General features: G+C 46.5%; 1 protein-coding gene across 1 annotated transcript; it reads right to left on the minus strand.

Moving 5' to 3' along the window:
- Window positions 1–8,687: 8,687 nt before the first annotated feature.
- Window positions 8,688–19,525, minus strand: LOC311224274 (forkhead box protein M1-like; the record flags this gene model as incomplete). Its single annotated transcript, XM_084309189.1, has 7 exons — window positions 8,688–9,425; window positions 9,533–9,705; window positions 10,338–10,386; window positions 17,548–17,670; window positions 17,893–18,096; window positions 18,809–18,924; window positions 19,078–19,525. The coding sequence occupies 7 exons, from the start codon at window positions 19,523–19,525 to the stop codon at window positions 8,688–8,690; spliced, it is 1,851 nt and encodes a 616-aa protein (XP_084165315.1).
- Window positions 19,526–20,304: the final 779 nt, after the last annotated feature.

Raw genomic sequence — 20,304 nt, forward strand, 5'->3', positions numbered from 1 at the left:
TATTCCTTCACGAGGGGATATGTGCATGTAATGTGCGATAGCGGCAGATTCATGTTCAAAGTCAGCTACACAGGCCAGTTGGTACTGTGCTGATTCCGTCGGATGTGGTAAAGTCACCGTTGTGAAGCGGTGTTGACATCTTGTTTTCTCTTTTCTCTTAAAAAGTGAGGAGAGGTTCAGAACGGCGGCCTGTCTGGGTGAGTGTTATGTCATTGTTTACATGTTCATAGCTTACGGTTAGCCAGTCAGCTGTTAACTGCTGCGTTAGCCTGCTGGATCGCTGCATGGCCTGCTTAGGGCCTACTATTAGCCAGTCAGCTGTTAGCTGCGGGGCTAGCATGTCGTGGTCGCTAGGTAACGTTAGCTTGCTGCTATGGCCATGGCCTGGCGCGGGGTAGCTTAGCTTCTCGCGCGCCGCCGTGAGCTCGCTTCTGATCGCGTGCGTCGTTAGATCGGCGTCTCGCGAGCAGAAGCAGTAGCACCCGAACGGTTGGAGCGGCCGTTAGCTTGATGCTAAAATTCTGTTGAACGTGCTTTGATTTTAACATGTTTTACACTCTTGACCACGACGTCATCCTTGACAGGGGATGTTTTCGTCGACCCTGCCCTGAGCCAGGACGGCAAGGTTGCATCAACAGGGGACTGTAGTGCGGGTTGGGGCGGTGACGCTGCCCAGTTCGGACAACACAGGAGCACTGTGTTCCTACGGTGTCTGTGACTGCACTTCGCTGATCTGCGTTCCGGGTAGGAACGGGGTTGACCAGACCTCATAACACGTCTTCTGGTTTTACTTTGCTAAATGTATTGTGAATAACGGTGTTTTTCCCAAAACGTGTGTTGCTACAATGCATTTAGGATACGTTGCGGGTTATGTGTGAGCTGTTTTTGTCACTGGCAGTTAGCTTCTCCGTGCAAACGGGATGTAATGATCTGGTTGTTGTGTGAGAAACACGGCCGTGTACTCACAACTAAGGTAACTAACCTATGAAGCTATGCTTGGTGACAAGTGAGTAAAAGAATGTTCTTTCTCAGACTATAATGACAATGAACAGTGTGTTCACACATTAACAGGTTTTCCTGTTTTAACTGGCCGTATTGAGGGTAAAATAGGAGGATTGTGTTTCCCCCCGGTTCCCTGGGGACTTTTTCATCCTCCTATCAGACATGTTGTGCATTAATTGTGTCTTTTGTGTGGTAGGGATACGATGTAACTCTTAGCTTGATTGCTGAGGTTGTGCTAAATCTGCTGGAGAAACTTATTTCCTAAAGGGAAATTGGTTTGGTTGCTGTCATGTGTGCTTAGCAAGGCCTGTGGTCGATACTAATCAAGAATGATGTATTCTCTCATTGTGAAAAAAACGGCGTTCCTCTGTTGAGTGTTTTTGCCATTTTTTGTAGGTGATGATGGGTTGTGTGTGTCATGTGACCTACAACTGGGTTGTACTGGCCACGGAAGCACATGTGTATGTTGGACCGGGGTTCTTAGAGCCCTCTCTATTCTGTGTTTTTCCTTAGTAAAAATCAGATAGCAGGTTAGCTCATGCGCTGTGTGGAGCTGTGAAACGCTTCATAGAGCTGACTATGACTGTGTCATATTCTCTTTTTGTCGTTACATCGTATCATGGGTGTGGGGTCGTAAAGGGGTGAACTGGTAACCTTTCCTCTCCCCATTGTTCTGTCGGTCAGGGGTACACCCCCTGTCCTTCAAGGTTCCCGTCACGTGGCGGTTCGGCACGTTACGGGGGGGGGGGGGGGGGGGGGGGGGGAGGGAGTTCCTGGTCCCACGGCCTGGTATATTGGGCGTGTGCACCGCAGGAATTCCCCCGCCATAGAGTACGTCACCGTGCGCGTCTCTGTTGGTAGGACTTCCGTGTGCTGTTCAGGTCCATGTGATGGATCTGTTTTCAGGGGGGGTGGTCAGGGCTCCTCCTCACCAAGCGCCTATTCAGGCCTTCTGTGAGTTCGGACTCCTTCTTCCATGTGAGGAAGCCTCCATCAGAGTACAGAGCCTTCCTCCTCAGATTGTCAAAGTGAGTGGACCCTCTAGAAGGGTCCTTTTCTATTGTATGTATATTCGATTCAATTCGTTTATTGAGTGTGTATGGGTTCAGTGCCTCTTCCCCGGAGGCCCTAAAACCAGTTTTTTACATGGCTCAAGGTGCAATATATTCTTTTCAATCTGTACAGCTCGCGTGGGAAGTCTCTCTGGGGATCCCCGTCTCTTTCCTATGGGAGGGTGGTGGGATGTAAAAATGTGAACATTTTTTACCCCGGCTGTGTAGACTGGGATACATACTGTTGATGCTTCCTTCTTTCTATTCCAGAAGTGTTGGAGTTAGGGAGTGTCACACCCCTCTTGTCGTTCCCCTGGGCGCCTTGGGGATTCAATGACAGGTCTAAATAGCCTGTTCATTGATGGGGGTGTGTCCCGACGCACGTATAGTGCTAGCTCGCTGTAAACAGGCGATTGACTGGCACGCCTTGGTTGCTTGTGGTTGAAACAGCGTTTTTATAAAGCAACTGAGATGGGGGTTTTTCCTCTTCCGACGACCACATCCCATGACCTGGGTGGGTTGTCGACGGATTCTCGTTCATGTCTGGGGGATGATGACGGGATGGATCTGAACATATGTGGTGGGGTCTCACGCCCTTGGGGTGGGCCACCAGGCGCGGTTCGTCCGAACGTCTGGGTGGCGCCTTCTTTTCATGTTAAGATCAACACGCATATCTGCCCTTCTCCTGGAGTAGGCATGTCGGCGTGGTTAGGGCACGGGACTGGTTCTGGTCACGCTGGTCCAGATCAGTTGAACCCGTTGTCCGCCGGGGATGCAGATCTGCTGTTCTGGTACCCTGAGGGACTTGGGCTTTTTTCAGGGGGAAAAATGCCAGGTCGGTCTGGGTGTCACAGGGTTAAGCGCTATGGAGACCCTGGTTGGGTATGTTTTTACTCAGCACTGTCGTCATGGCTTACAGCCATGCCATTCTGTACGCGCTCGATCTCGTCGGATCTTGGCCGCTACACAGGTTGGTCCTGGTTAGTACTTTGTTGGGAGACCGCCGGGGAATACCAGGTACGGTGTGCTTAGGGGCTGGTTCTCCATTATTTTTCGCTCCTCTCTCACGCATGGCGAAGAGGGGCCTGTGGGGGTGGTTTTTTGACCTCCTCTGGTGACCCTGTGCTTCCCGTACCGCCAGGCCCGGTCCGAAGTGATGTTTGCGACCCGTAGGCCTGGGTTAACCCTTTTTGGAAACTGAAACACTTGTACTGCGGTATAGCCGGTGTATACCCGCAGGTGTGTTTTGGAGTTTTTTCTTGAGGGGTTATAGGAACAACCACCGCATTGGGTAACACCGAGGTGGTTGATTCCCTGGTGTGTTGGAGCAGTGTCAACTCCCGGGTTCACCGTTTGAGGGTGCCCCTGCACGTTCATGACGTCTGCCAATCGTGTCAGCCTTCTCTGCCTCGACCCCTCTGGGTGGGGGTTTTTAAATGGAGGCTTGGTCATGCAACACCGCCAGCTTACGCTCCTTCCGCCGGGGCGGCTGTGTTCAGCTGTCCCCTCTGGCGCCTGTCTCGTCCGCAGTCTCCAGGCTAGGGTTAACAGCCTGTTGCCTGGTTTTTCCCCGGTGCGCTGCCTGCTTCCGTTGGTTAACCTTTTTTTGTGTGCTTACGGCCATGCTGACTGCCTGTTCTGCAGGGTCAGTGTGCCAGGCGGTGTACTATTGGGGGGACAGGGCCCGCTCGGCTTACGGCCATACCAACCTGAACACGCCCGATCTCGTCCGATCTCGGAAGCTAAGCAGGTTCTGGCCTGGTTAGTACTTGGATGGGATTCCGCCTGGGAATACCAGGTGCAGTAACTGAGGGGCCTTTGTCCGAATACGCTGGCGATGTGGGGGGCGGGGCACTACGTGCCCACCTGGTGGGGTCTTGATGCTGGCATCATGGACTTCTCCGAGCCCCCATTCTAGGGAGTCCAGTCCTTTTGGTGGGTCTGGGTCTTCCTTCGTGCTCCGCTGCTACGGCCTTGCCACGGGGTTGGGTTTGCCCTTGACCCCGTGATTCTGGGGGCAGTAACGAGGTTGTTCCTCCGTTCGTTCCCGGGTGGCATGCGGGTTGTGCGTGTGTGTAGTCGTGGGGTCAAGCCACGGTCTGCTCACCCTGTGCGTTGAGTTGCTTGAGTGCCTCTTCGCACGGTCGGGTCCGTCGCCCTCCCGTGAAGCCCCTAATAGGGGGGGTGCCCGCCATTAGGGTGGGTCGGGGGGGCTCGGCCCTCCCTGTTCTGATGGTTTGTGGGGGGCTGTCAGCGGGGTGTATTTGTCGGCCGTTGGCTCTCGCTCGGCCTCCCTTGTGCAGAGAGCGATGCCGAGCGAGAGCGATACGATACAGAACGTTAGGTTATGACTATAACCAAGTTCTGTTAGTATCGCGACGCTCGGCATCCGACGCCGCTGCAGCCTTTGACCTCGCCTTGTGGCGAAAGCTTGGGAAGGAGGAGAGTGGGTGGCCCCACCCCTGCTTATATGGGTAAGCTGATAGGGGTGTGGTCAGACGAATATTGGGATTAAAGGTACATTGTGGTCTTTATTCAGTGCGCGTGCACGTATGCGAGATAGTGCAGAGAGCGATGCCGAGCGTCGCGATACTAACAGAACTTGGTTATAGTCATAACCTAACGTTAGTATTGGATTGGGTGAGAAGCTATCTAAAAGGCAACAATTTGTGATGATGAAAGATTATAAATCTGAATTTTTGGACATTGCTTGTGGGGTCAGTGTTGGGTCCAAACATTTTCATCTTGTACATAAACAATATAATGTAAAGTATTTAATATATTTAAATGTATTATATTTGCGGATGACACTAATCTTTTTTGTTCTGGTGAGAATATCCAGCAGCTTTTATAGGTCATCACATCTGAAATGAAGAAATAAAAAAAATGGTTTGATAGAAACAAATTATCATTGAATTTGAGCAAAACTAAAATTATGTTATTTGGAAACTGTAGATTAAAATACTCAAGTACAAGTTAAAATAAATTATGTGATTATTGAAAGAGTTTAAGAAAATAAATTCCTATAGGTGTAATAATAGACCATAAAATCTGCTGGAAACCTCACATAGAACATGTCCAAAATAAACTGTCAAGAAGCATTTCAGTCATGAGTAAAGTAAAGCACATTCTGGATAAAAAAATCACTCTACATTTATACTGTTCACTAGTTTTACCATATTTAAATGACTGCGCTGAAGTTTGGGGAAACACTTATAATTCTACACTACAACCACTTTTTATACTCCAAAAAAGGGCCATAAGGATAATTCACATTGCAGGTTATCGAGATCACACAAACATATTATTTTTTAAGTCAAAAACAGTTAAATGATCTTGTGGAATTAAAACAGCACAATTAATGTATAAAGCATGGTAATGTATACTTCCAGGAAACATTCAAGAACTGTTTTTTTTTTTATCCACTTTTTCTCCTTATTTTCTATTTTTCTCCCATCCCAATTTCGTATTTCCAATTCTTCCTTCCCCTGTCTTGAACATTGCTAGACTATGCCTCCCACTGGTCGGCTGTAGTGAGGATAGAAGCCTTGCATCATGTGTCCCCTCCGGTACACGAGGAGGCAGCCTGTCGCATCTTTTCACCGCAACAGCTCGAACTCTCAGTGGCGAGGAGTAACGTGTGGGAGGCTCACGCTGCCCCCGATACTTCCTGTTTCCACCGTACCGGCGTCACCCAACCGACCTGTAGGAGTCGCTGTCCACAACGTCCAATCCCCACCCACCGGCTTTCCCACCCTCTAACACTGCCAATTGTGTTAGTATGACGGCCGGCCAAGCCGGTAGCAACGCAGAGAGCTGGGCTCGATACCAGCATATCCTGCGTTAGTGGCAAGCGCCTTGCCCACTGCGCCACTCAGTCGCCTTCAAGAACTGTTCTTTGATAGAGAGGAGGGTTATAATCTGAGGGGAGAACTCAATTTAAAAGTTCTTAGTGTACGCACTACCATGAGAAGACACTGCATTTCAATGTGGAGTGAAACTGTGGAACAGTCTGAATGTGGTGCTAAAGCAATGTCCAAATTTGAGACAATTCAAACTGAATTATAAGGAAATTATGTTCACGAGGTACAGGGATAAGGAAGGGATTTGACATTCACGGGTGTTTACATTTCTATTTAATTTCTTTCATGTTTTACATATATAGTTTTTGTTTTGCATATATATATATATATTTGTTTTGTAAGGTTTTAAATTAGTACACTCATTTAAGTAGTGGGAAAAGGGGTAGGATTAAATAAGGGTATACTTCTTCCTACTCCTTTTCAAACATGTAAATTGAGTTATGTTTTGCTTTTATTTATTTAAATTTGTTTCCATTTAATTTCTTGAGATCAAGGATTTGTTTTGATTTTATATTGTTTGTATTTATTTACATGTTCGAAATAAAGATTTCAAATAAAAAATCAAATCAAATCAAAAGGTGTGCACTTCTGAAATTAATATTTCTCCCATTGTTGGTTATTAATTTTGCTCAACCAAGTTACAGTGTAGTGTAACGTTTGGAGTTTCTATCCTCTCTCAGGAGTGGAAACCCCACTGCCATTCTGGAGTACTTCACCCTGTTCCCTGCAATTAGCTCTGATTGATTGTCACCTGTGATTTGTTGTCACTAATTACTGCGTGTGGTTTGCTGGGTATTTTGCCTTTATAGTAATCCTTTGTTCTCCTGTCTGTTGTCGGATCTTCAACAGAAGTACTGCGAGCAGTCGGCCATGGACAGAAGTGTCTGTCGGGTTTTGTTATTATGTTGTGTTAAACTATTTCTCCGTCTTGTGTAAGGTTTTTGCTATGCTAAATTGTCTCTCAGTTGTAGCCTGGCTACATTATGCTTTCTCGTTCCATTATCTTGCTCTAGTGTTTCTAATAAAAGAACACATATTTTCTTGAGAAGAGCAACACCATCTCCGCCTCCTTCTTCCTTTCTACTATTGGACTCAACATTACCTTGAATCATAACAGTATAGGTTTGCATTAGGGCCGGGCAATATTTATCTTTTTATAGACTCTGTGATCATATTTATTTATGATACACAATTTAGTTGTGTGAGATTTCTCACAGAATGATTTTGTAAATATTTGAGAATGCCAACCATGCAGTTCAATAGGAACATGGAATTTCCCACAAATAAAGAGATATTGGGTCTCATTCTCCAACGGACTTAAGACAAAAATGTGCTCTTAGGGCCATTTAAGACATTTTAGATTTTGGGATTCCCCAACCGTCCCTAAGCTTGGATTCGGCTTTATTTGGGAGGAATCATAGTGCTTCCTTCTTGTCAACTCTACAGGCCTCCTTGGAATTAATTAATCATAATTTAAATAAATATGACAATATTTGTACGATTAAAAAAGTATGCATTTGATGTCGGAAAAATAAATAAACTCCAAGCTTAGGGACGGTTGGGGAATCCCAAAATCTAAGATGTCTTAAATGGCCTTAAGAGCACATTTTTTGTCTTAAGTCCGTTGGAGAATACCAATACCAACGACACCAAATATTCTTATACTTACTCATACTTAAAGAAATATATGATGCATACAGAACATCAGCTTGTGTTAGTAGCAATGATACATGAAAAAAATATGCATCCCATGAATTTACAACATAAAGACAAACTCGGAAGAACATAGCTGGTTAGCTTGTCATTTTGTGCCACAGGCGTGCTTCTGCATCTAGGACTACTGAATCAAGTACTTCAAAGTATTTCTTGGTGTGGTATCGTAATACTCAAATCTGCCATAGCAATTGCAGTATTGTGACAATTCCCATTACAATGACAAATCAAATATACATTTACATTCAAAGAGATAACTTTCTACAGAGACCAACACTACTGCAGCCCTACCTCTGGTACATCTGATCTACTAATATTCCACAGCGTTACGTAGCTAAAGTGGGCCTAGATCTGGTATTGTTAAAGAGTCATCGCTTGTAGAATGTCCCTTATTGTGTACAAAGCGCACCGAGATTGGCATTGACACAGTGATCTGTGAAAATAAAAGTACTGATAAAGACAAGTAGTCAAATCAGTTCTATGGATTATGGTAGTCGGACATAGACAACAGCTGTTATTAGTATTTGATCTTTTATTACTTTCCCATTGTATATTGCTGACAATTCTGTATTTCTGGCCATTTCCAAGTCACTTCGAAGAGGTTGAATGAATGAAATGGAGGTCTTCTATTCTGGCATGGTAGTGTCTTGCTGGGTGATGAGATCCAATATCGTCTTACCATCTTCAACAGCTAAATATATATTACAAATGTGCAAATCAAACATACATATACACTTAGGACACATTCCTCTTATCTAGTGATTCCTTCGAGGAGTACAGAGGGATGGATGGAACATAACATGTAAGCTAAATGATTGAACAAAATAAGGGTAGTAAAGAGAATCTTTACAGACAGAAAAGGGAATAGAGTAAAATAAAGAAGCGGACAGCCAGTTAAGTGACGAAAGGCAACCGATGTTGAAAGGAAGAAGAATTATAAAAAAGTTGGACAGAAACGTCGCCCCGCGTGTAAAAGACGGGAAGACGCGAAGTGAGCAGCTTGATAATAGGCTACAGTTGAAGTCTCCTCATCCACGGAAGAACGGGTCCAGCTGGGCTACTTGAGTTGGGGGAAGAATTCAGACCAGCTGATGTTGCCCAGACCCAGCTCGTCGTCATCCAGGCACGAGAAGCTGATGTCATCCAGGCGCGGGAAGCTGATGTCCATCAGAATCTTACTCAGGCTGTCGTTCATGGTGTCCAGGATCAGGCCCTTGGCGAACGAGCGGTTGGCCAGCGGGTTGCCACCGGCCGGGAGCGGCTCCGTGGAGGAGTTGGAGAAGAGGGGCAGTTCTTTGAAGGGCGTGCTGCTGAAGCTGAAGGTGGCGTAGTCGGGGTGCTGCGGGGTGAGGGCGCGGCCTCCGGGGGTGCGGATGGGGCTTAAGTCCAGCACGCCGTGCCTCCCCTTGCCCAGGGGGGTGACCTTCCAGGGCTCGGGCAGCGTGGCGGCGGCGGAGGGCTTGCTGGGGGTGGAGGACGCCAGGTGGCTGCCGCCGCCTTTGATGGGAGTAAAAGAGACGTCCTGCTCGTGGCGCTGGGTGTCGTGCGTCGTGTCCTGGAAGGCGGAGGCGTCGGAGGCCACGCCCGAGTAGAAGAAGGAGCTGTCGGGGAAGAGGAGGAGAGGCTCCTCTTGCGAAAGGAGAACCAGGCTCTGCTTACGCCGCGATCCGCTGGATTTCCTCCCGGGGGGGGGTCGGGGGGTCTCGGAACTCAGCGACACACACACCTGCTCCTCTTTAATCTCCTCCTTGGGAGGAGGGTACAGCTTGACAGTGGGAGCGTCACTGTGAGTCACCTGTCGGATATACAACCACACACACACACACACACACACACACATTAGATCGAATTCTAGCAGCATCTCTGCCAATCAATCGTGTAAAACAGAGCAGAGTGTTTTACCTTAGGAGCTATCCGGACCCTCTTCCCTTTTCGTGAGCACTTTGGTTTCTGCTGGGGGGCAGAAGAGGGCAATTGGGTGGAGACGGAGGAAGAGGACAGGGAGGAGGTGATGGGGAGCTGGATAGGGACCAAGTAGGAGTCGGTATGAGGAAGAAGAGGTTTCATCTTCCTCTCTGAGCATAGGCAAGAGGGAGAAGAAGGGGAATAAGTATCACAAAACATTTTCACTCTAAAAGGTTTGGAGTAACACCAAGTCCAATTTGAACGTTCAAATCAAAATGTTGGGTGTCCAGAAAGCCGAATCTCCATTGAAGTTTTGACAAATTGTACCATTTCAACAACTTCAAGGTGAGTGTTTGACAATTAAATGGCCTGAATTTCATGTTTAGTTACAACAGAACACATCTGAGTAAGAAGAATTTTATATCGTCACCCAAAGGGATCTTAAGTTCATCTCAATCAAACGTTAATTTTACAGACTGTGATATGAAGATAGCATAGCGTTACATAATATTATTACAGCCGGGGACCAGCAAACAAAGTTGGCGACTAGGGAGACAGTTGTCTATATGTTTATAGATACTGAATTAACTGCCCAAGATTAAGCACAATGGATATTCTGTTTTAGGGTGGATTGTGGAAGTGAATGAGGAGCCCGACACCTGGGAGGAATGGTGGTGTTGACGGCAGTGGTTGCTAGCTTACGTGTAGGGAAGACTACTGAATTTGAAGTTGAATTCTACTAAAGTTGAGTTCTACTAAAGTGTAATGTCCATATAAAGCTTCTCAATCTCCTTCAACTCACCAGTGCCAAATGCTGTTTTCTTGCCATCGTTAACCATTCTCTTCTGCTGCTTTGAGAAGGGGGAGAAAAGTTTAGATGTTGTTATTTAATTAAACAATATACCTCGTCTCCACTAGCCAGGGGTTAGCCATGCTGTGGCCTGTCTGTCTATTGTCTTATATTTGGCGCTAAGGAACCTTCACAGGGGTGGGGAAACTGTACATTGGAGGTGGTTGGGTGGGTGGGGTGGGATGGGGGGGTCCAGCCAGGCTGAACATTTGAAACTTTGAAACATTTGAAACTTTGAAACATTGAAAACTTTATTAACAGATTGTAGAATGTGTGAGGTTCGCCTCTTCCCTGGACCTTTAATTCCTGTTCCCTGGACCTTTTATTCCCTGTCTCCTCACCTCACCAGCCCCCACCCTCGCGTTGTCGTTGTTTATGTATTGCATTCCCTGCCTCGCTCCGTTCCTTTAGGGTACTGTGAGGTTCGCCTCTTCCCTGGACCTTTAATTCCTGTTCCCTGGACCTTTTATTCCCTGTCTCCTCACCTCACCAGCCCCCACCCTCGCGTTGTCGTTGTTTATGTATTGCATTCCCTGCCTCGCTCCGTTCCTTTAAGGTACTGTGAGGATTCTGTGTTGATTGGTCCTTGCCGAACACACACTTCTAAGTCAAGTATCAATTACCATCTCGCACCTGATGTGTGTTCTAATTAGCGCCCCAGTGGGCTTTAAATACCTCGATCTCCCCCCCAGTCCTCGTCGGGTCGTTCTCTATCTGTAGGCTCCTACGGGAGATTCTCTATAACAGTATCTTATCTTATCTGTATGCTGGTTCATCTCCGGCGTGAGACGAGGTGCCAGCCTTCGCCACCTGTCGCCGTTTGCCTGGAGTGGGACACAGCCTGCGCTCTCTAATTCTCTACGGGAGGTATTCCAGTGTTCCACTCCAGACCCCGCGCTATGCTGGTTCATCTCCGGCGTGAGACGAAGTGCCAGCCTTCGCCACCTGTCGCCGTTTGCCTGGAGTGGGACACAGCCTGCGCTCTCTAATTCTCTACGGGAGGTATTCCAGTGTTCCACTCCAGACCCCGCGCAGACGCGCTCCTACAGCAGACGCGCTCCTACAGCAGACGCGCTCCACTCCAGACCCTGCGCAGACGCGCTCCTACAGCAGACGCGCTCCTACAGCAGACGCGCTCCTACAGCAGACGCGCTCCACTCCAGACCCCGCGCAGACGCGCTCCTACAGCAGACGCGCTCCTACAGTAGACGCGCTCCACTCCAGACCCCGCGCAGACGCGCTCCTACAGCAGACGCGCTCCTACAGCAGACGCGCTCCTACAGCAGACGCGCTCCACTCCAGACCCTGCGCAGACGCGCTCCTACAGCAGACGCGCTCCTACAGCAGACGCGCTCCACTCCAGACCCCGCGCAGACGCGCTCCTACAGCAGACGCGCTCCTACAGCATACGCGCTCCACTCCAGACCCCGCGCAGACGCGCTCCTACAGCAGACGCGCTCCTACAGCAGACGCGCTCCACTCCAGACCCCGCGCAGACGCGCTCCTACAGCAGACGCGCACCACTCCAGACGCGCATCGCTTCCTAATACTCTACGGGAGGATGCGTCTCTCCGAGCCGGCGCGCTCTTCTAGCCGACGCGCTACTACTCCAGACGTGCTACCACTCCAGACGCGCATCGCTCTCTAATTCTCTACGGGAGGATGCGTTCTCTCCGAGCCGGCGCGCTCTCCGAGCCGGCGCGCTCTTCAAGCCGACGCGCCCTACTCCACTCCAGACCCCCGAGCCGGCGCGCTCTTCAAGCCGACGCGCTCCTCTCCAGACGTCTAGCCTGCGCGCTCCTGCTCCATCCCTGTAAGCAGCTCTGGCCCTCGCCCTGTCCAAGGCCTTACCCTGTTTTCTCTGTCCCTGTCTCCAGCCCGCCTCCCCGGGCCTCTGTCCCTGTTTCCCCTCTCCAGTGCCCCTGTTCCTGCCCTGTCCTTTGCCCTGGCCCTGTCCTTCAGCCTTAGCCCCTTAGCCTGCTCGCCTCTTAAAGGCACAGTGCCAATTTTCCCTAATTCTTGTTTCCAGTATTTTGCGTTCTCCCTTAGCCTTCCCCTTAGCCTGCTCGCCTCTTAAAGGCACATTGCCCTTTTTCCTTGTTCCAGTATTTTTGTGTTCTCCCTTAAAGGGACAGTGCCGCTTTTCTGTTGTATTCAATAAATGCCCAGTTCTTGGCTTACTCTCATACCTGTCTTGTGTTGTGCGATTGGGGTCGGTTACAAACCATAACAGTATGGGTACAATACAGTACGGCTCAATACACACAATTGTTAAGGGGATGCAGACCAGAGAAAGACTTTCATCTTGTTTACATCAGGGTCCCCCATTTTCAATTCATATGACATACACCACATACAGATATATATCATGACATTTATGACATACAGATATACAGTACTGTTACATTTGTGACATACAAGATATGCAAATATACTGTACTGTTAAACAGAGATTCATTTCTAACAGAAAATATATACATACGAGGGGGAGGAAACTGTACATTAGGAGGGGGTGGGTGGGTGGGGTACATGACATACAGGTATGCAGTACTGTTACATTTGTGACATACTAGATATGCAAATATACAGTACTGTTAAACAGAGATCCTAACAGAAAATATATAAGATCCTAACAGAAAAAATATACATACAGTACGAGGGGGAGGAAACTGTACATTAGGAGGGGGTGGGAGGAAACTGTAGATTAGATCATGGCTAGCCCCAGCCAGGCTGAACATAGCTAACAGCGACAAGGCATTAGTAGTCTATGTCCCTCTTATTCCTGACACCTACTTAAAATATGTACTGTAGATGGTGGCTGTAGACTACTTTTTAACCCTTTCACTACAGAATGTAAACCCTTTCACTACCATTGATTGATTGAATTGATTGAAAAGTTTATTAACAGATTGCAGAATGGGTACAGTACAGTACAGCTCAATACATACAATTGTTAAGGGGATGCAGACCAGAGAAAGACTTTCGTCTTGTTTACATCAGGGTCCCCCATTTTCAATTCATCATATTGTTAAGTTGCAAATAAGACAACCGTTATCTTTCATTCATGTTTATTACACGCTCTCCACAGCGTAGTGGCCACAGCCTTCCTCCAGTCCCAAACAAGACACGCCCAACAACAGAGCCCATTCACCTTTTAACAGATTACCGTAAAGGCTGCAGTAGAAGTGAACTTAACAATATGACACACACAACATAGAGATAGACAGTACTGCTACATCTGGGACACTGTACACTGTACATTGGAATACTGACAAAGCCATACTTGGTCTTTACTGTACAACTGGGTTAGGACATTTGTAGGGGCCAGTTTCGAATTGCAGTCTCCCGTAGGTGTTCTTTGAGAGTGTTTTTGAAAGTGGGTAGTGATTCACATTCCTTTACAGCTTTGGGTAGGGCGTTCCACATTGATGTGGCATAATTGCAAAACGTGTTTAGTCCCTTGTTTGAGCCGAATCTGGGTTTAACATGATTTGTGTAGCTCCCTCTGGTGTTGTGATTGTGGTATTCACTGACCTTTGGGAAGTATTTTGACATGTACATGGGTACCTTGGTCGTGTAGTGTATCTTGTAGACCAGGCCCATTGCAAGTTGCTGTACTCTGTCGTCTACTCTAAGCCATCCTAGGTTGGCAAAGTGGGCAGGGGTGAGGTGGGTTCTAGGAGTCAGGTCAAGTAGTAGTCTGACTAGTTTGTTTTGAGATGTTTGTAATTTGGTTTTTAGTGCCTTTGAGGTGCTTTGGTACCATGAGGTGCAAGCATAGTCGTAGTACCCTTGAATGAGTGCTCCTGCCAGACTCTTCAGGGTATTCTTGTTTACCAGAGAGGAGATCCGGTACAAGAATCGAGTTCTTTTTTTATTACATTGGATGCCATTTTGTCACAGGAAAGATTAGCCTCTAGGATGGAACCCAGGTAGGTAATTTCATCTTTCCTTGTGACAATATTGTCACCCACTGTAACTGAGAAGCCGTCGGTCTTGCTGAGTTTGTTATTTGAACCGAAGAGAATGGACTCTGTTTTGCCCATGTGTAATGATAGTTTGTTGTCGGCGAGCCATATGCAGATTTTGCCTAGTTCCGAGCTGAGGGTTTTTTCAACCTGTAACGTGTTCTTGTCAGAGACCAGCAGGGCTGAGTCGTCCGCAAACAGGAACAAGTTGCAGTCACAAGCTGACGACATGTCATTTGCATAAATTAGGAACAGTAGCGGTCCTAGTATGCTTCCTTGTGGAACACCACAGTTCACTGTGAGGGGGGGGGGATAGGGTACCGTTTACCTCCACCATCTGTTCCTCCAGGTAGGTTTGTATCCAGCTCACTGATAAAAAAAAAAAATTGCTTTTAGCTTGTCAATCAGAATGGTGTGATTGACAGTGTCGAAGGCCTTTTGTAGGTCCAGCATGACCATGCCGCAGTATTTGCCCGTGTCCACCTCTTGCTTGATGTGGTCGTTCAAATAGAGAAGGCATGTGTCAGTGGAGTGGGATGTTCTGAAGCCAGATTGGAATTCGTAGATTCGATTTTTTTCCGCAAGGTACTTTTCGACCTGTTCGTATACTATTTTTCCCATGACTTTCGAGGTGGATGTAAGGATAGAAACAGGGCGGTAGTTGCCTGGGTCTAATTTGCTGCCCTTTTTGTGCAGGGGTGTTACTCTCGCAATTTTGAAGTCCTTGGGGACGTGTCCCTGTTTTATGGAGAGGTTTATTATGTGTGTGATGACTGGGGTGATGGCGGCTGCTGAGTCTCTGAGGAATTTGGAGGGGATGTTGTCATGGCCAGTGGCCTTGTTCGGTTGGAGGGCGCTCAGAAGGTTAACCGTCTGTAGTGTGGTAGTGATAGGGTAACCGTCTGTTTTTATGACTTTGTAGCTCGGAAGCATGTGGGTCGGAAATTATGCCTTTCCCACCATAAATTAATGCAGAATGAGAGTGTGTCTCATGACTTCTGCTTGAGGATCGCTCCGGAAGAAAAAATAAAGGGTCAAATGAGCTTACGTGGTTAGGAAAACACAGCACTGGCACAGGTGTGGGAGTGGATGTCGGGGCTAGACCAGGCTGCAGAGAAGGCCGTGGAATGAGAGTTAAAGATTACAAAATACAGGGCGGCTATGTGGTGCAGTAGGCAAGGCGCTCACCACGATTACTGGAGACTGGGCTCGAACAGGTTCGCCTCCCTGTTCGAGCCCAGCGCTCCACATTGCTTTCAGTTTAGCTGGTCGTCCGCACTAATACACATTGGTAGTATTAGGGGGAGGGAAACTGATGGGTGGGGATCGGGCGTTGTGGACAGCGACTCCTACAGGTCGGTTGGTGCGCCTGCGCAGTAGAATCAGGAAGCGACGGGGGCGGGGCCCCTCCAAAGCCCAGACCCCTGACGCTGAAAGATCGAGCCGCGCAGGTGGAAAGATGCGACTGCTGTTACCTCGAGTATCGGAGGGGACTCGTGCTATGTATGACTTAGTCCACATTGCAGCCGGCTTGTGGGAGGCATGAAACAGCGTTCAAAGACAGGGGAGGGTTGAATTTGATGATACGAAAATTGGGATGGGAGAAAAATAGAAAATGGGAGAAAAAGTGGATAAAAAAAGATTACAAAATACAAAAACACACAAGAGAAAGCAATAGAATTACCAATAATTTTTTTTAAATGAAACACATCCACTGTCTTGCATGCAGACAGTCTTCTCTACTGCTTGCTGGACTGTGTACCTTGAGAAAAGATATTCTCTGCATTTGGTGAATAAAGTGCTTCTGCATGCATACCACAAATAACCTGAGAAATAGGGGGGTAAAGGATAAATCCAACTGCACCGACCTGTAAAATGACATAAAATCATGTGATTATTTTGTTTAATTCATTTAGAAATATAATCCTGTAAACTAATAATGGATGTAAGATCTGAATGGCATACTAGATTTCCGTTTACGGCCACCTGCATCTCATCACGTTTGTTCCATTAACCTACTCAAAATGTATTCGCTGAAACTCTGCCTGAGGAACCGGCAGTGAATTGGCGTTGGAACAGGTGGGACATGCTGGGACGAGTGAAACATTGAGTGATGTCTGTTAAACACGAAAACAGTTTAGAGCCTTGGGATATGTGCGTGAGATTATGTGCAAAATAAATCGGCGTCGTCTTTAGGACGAAGTGCCCCTTTAATAGACCATATGACTTTTGTCATCAGTCGTGCAAAACACGGAGAGCAGAAATGTAAAATACAAAGGACGTAAAATCCAGAACTAGGAGCAGATCCCTTTCATTACATAAGAGGGCGGTTGTATAGGTGCGGCTGGGTGGCGCAGCGGACATTGCGCTCGTCACCAACGCATGAGACACCGGTATTGAATCCGGCTGTCGGCGTTGCCTCCGGCCTTGGGCCAGTCGTCATACTAACTCAATTGGCAGAGTTAGCGGGTGGGAAGTCGATGGGTGGTAATCTGGACGTTGTAAACAGCGACTCCTACAGGTCGGTTGGGGGGCGCCTCCACAGCAGAGACAGGAAAATGGCGGGGGCAGTGTGAGCCTCGTACACGTTACTCATTCATTCAATTAATTTCATTAATTTATTTGCATTTATTTTTAATTTGTTGGACCTTATGGTGTTCTTGTTTTGTTCTTGACTTATTGTGATGTTTCTTCTTGACTTAAAGAAGACGTGTCCGGCCCATGGGGACATTAACGTTACAAATTTACAAAATTTACAAATACATTTGATTTGATTTGATTTGATTTACTCCTCGCCAAATGAGAGTCCGCGCTGGCAGGTGAAAAGATGCAACTGGCTGCCTACACATGTATCGGAGGGGACATGCGATAGGCTTCTATCCTCCCTACAACCGGCCAGTGGGGGGCACATGCGAGCAACGTTCAAGACAGGGGAGGGGAGAATTGGCACGGCTAAATTGGGATGGGAGAAAAACAGAAAAAAAGAGGAGAAAAGGTGGACCAAAAAAAAAGAGGGCGGTTGTATTACATTTCTGGGATATCTGAATCAAAGAAAAATGTCACATCCACAATTGACCCTCGGGGGGAAACAACAGCTGTGATTTGGAGGATCAAGAAAAGAGGGCAGGGTTTGAGATAGGTCCATTGGTAAACAGTAAATAGAATAGAATCAACAGCAGTTGCATTTTGCCCACCTTGTGATCCAGAGTCAGGCATCGATTGTCCTCGGGCCGGATGGTCCAGTAAGAGACCTTGCCGTCTGGAGTCGCCTCGCGGATGAACATGTGACGAAGGCAAAGATTGTGGCGGATGGAATTCTGACACAAGAGGGGAGAGGAAACATCTAGGTCCAAATGCACGTCTTTTTAAAAAGTGGTATTCAAAAGGATATTTTCCTTTGACATGTGTGATTAGCTAAAACTTAATTCTTATTTATAATAAAACACAATATATTTGAGCCCTAATGACAACCCAGCGTGTAGATAGATAGGCAGCGAGAGCCAGCATATCACCAGGGTCCACTTAAAGTAACCAGATACCTTCCAGCCTGGCTTTGCTACATCTCTGTAGTAAGGGAAGTGGTCCTCGATCCAAGTATAAATGTCCTTCAGCGGCATCCTTCTGTTCCTATTGCTGTTGATGGCAAACTGGATCATGGCCATGTAGGAATACGGTGGCCTCTCTGACACGAACTGTCGAAGGACAACAGCTGCTGCAGCTATTATATCTGGACTGTGTACCACCTAAAGAAGAAAAGATTAAATGTAAAAAAAAAGGAAAGAAAATAGGCATTTAGATCATTTAGATCTTTGCATGAATACGGACTGCTTTCAGGAGAATTCAGTTGAATCTTTTTCATTATTAAGATAAACAATAGTATAATTTACCTCTTGATATCTGCAAAGAAAACAACTAAAAGAGACTGAAGATGCACTTATTAAGTGTTTGATGACAGGTTGTTTAATTTTCTTTTTGTTTAGTTGGGTCGAGATGTTTGCTTTTGGTTCATGTTTGTATAGGATGACAATGACTCTTTAGGTTAAACTGTATTTTTTTTTATATATATTTTTACTTTATCAATAATAGTATGTTCCTCTTTTAATTTAACTTATTTCCTCTATTTATTTATTTATTTATTTATTTATTTATTTATTTATTATTTACTGTATTAATGTATTATTTGTTGTAATGTTGATTGTATGTGGACCCCAGGAAGATTAGCAAACTGCTACGGCATAAGCCTAAACCTAAATCTAAGCCAGATATATTGATATACTAAAAAACACATATAAATGTTGAGTTGAGAACATGTCATGACTTGTTTGGTCCTATGGTGCTAAATCACACTGAGGTGCTACACTATACTACAGAGTCACCCAGGCTGGGTGAACTGTGTTTCAGAAACATGCTCTAAAGTACCGTCACACTGGAGTGACGAGAGAAGAAATGACCAACCGGAATGGTCTGTGGGCAGGGACTGTGGTTCTCCTTCTTGGCAACCCTCTTTTCCCCCAGCCATTGGATGTTGGTAAGGCTGTCATCTAGAGAACTGCAACCAAGGTCCTTATTCACTGGCAAAAGAGAAGCAACATTTATGAAAGAACAAATGACTGAGGCAGCTCGTCCATCCAGCTATATTAATTAAGCCACTAAAAGCTGTTGCATATAAATCATCTAGCTCAATTAAAACACCCTATAATATCATCAACAAAAGGTTTCCGTACATGGCTTGATTCCAGTTTTTGTATCCAGGGAATGGTGTATATCCGATTTGTTCTCAGACTGTTCCCTGCCATTTCTCCCAGAGTGGTCTCTCTCTTCAAAGTTAGGTTGACTAATGGTCCCATTTACCAGGCCACCAGTCCCATTGCCACTCAAAAGGATGAATTTATTTGGTCCAAAGGGACCACATTCTTTGCCCTTAGCAGAAAGGACTGCGATTATCTTTTGTAGGTCTGAGTTTTTGGGGATGACAACCACTTGTGTGCTAGGCATGGTAGGGTGATCCACAATGCGGGTGCCATCAGGGAAGCTCTGGGTAGCTGCCGCTGGGGGTTTAGGTTCTTTGCGTTTTGGTTCATCAGATTCAGTGGTGGCTGGTGGCTGATCACTTTGCTGGAAAGGTAGTTTCCTCCTCTTGAGGATCAGGGGTCTCCTTGGACTGTGTCTCATTCTGCAACCGAAGCTGTCCCTTTGCGTTCACTTGTTGTTGTCTAAAAAATAAATAACGTGTAAAAAGCCAACAGAGTTAAAACAATAGTTAATAGCTTGTTTAAACAGTAACTTAACCCAAATGGATAACGAGCTGACTCTAAAATAGCACCAACTGCTGATCAGAAAAATGATAACTTTAGCGTTTCTATCGTTAACGGGATCGCGTTGTCAGGCTTAAAACAATAGTTAATAGCTTGTTTAACAGTAACTTAACCCAAATGGATAACGAGCTGACTCTAAAATAGCACCAACTGTTGATCAGAAAAATGATAACATTAGCGTTTCTATCGTTAACGGGATCGCGTTGTCACTGTCAGGCTGGAGGGGTGAGGCTGTTGCTAAGGGGCTGTTGCTAAGGAAGTAACGTTCAACCGAAGGCAACGCGAACACCAGTCACAGAACTCTAACGTTAGCTCCCCACAACATCAACCCGCTGTTCAGTCTCTGCAGCCCCGATACAGACAGGGGCCCATGGTGCTCAGGAACAGATGTTTCTTGGAGGAAGGAGAGCTTGTTACCCCACTGCGTGAAGACGGTGCCCTTACGAGAGCCTCTGCGGCATATAGTTTCACTTTCATCTCTTAAAAAAAAAATTACTATACAGGAATGATATATATTATATAATTATATTCTTGGATCTAACCGGTGTCTGTAGGAACTGAAAAGGTTCACAAAGGAAATATTGGTAAAGATGTATTACCAGTGTGTCAAGGCTTTTTCTCGTATCTTAGGATTGT

This window comes from Notolepis coatsorum (genome assembly GCF_963971535.1).
Source record: "Notolepis coatsorum genome assembly, chromosome: 1".
NCBI classification, from domain to species: domain Eukaryota; kingdom Metazoa; phylum Chordata; class Actinopteri; order Aulopiformes; family Paralepididae; genus Notolepis; species Notolepis coatsorum.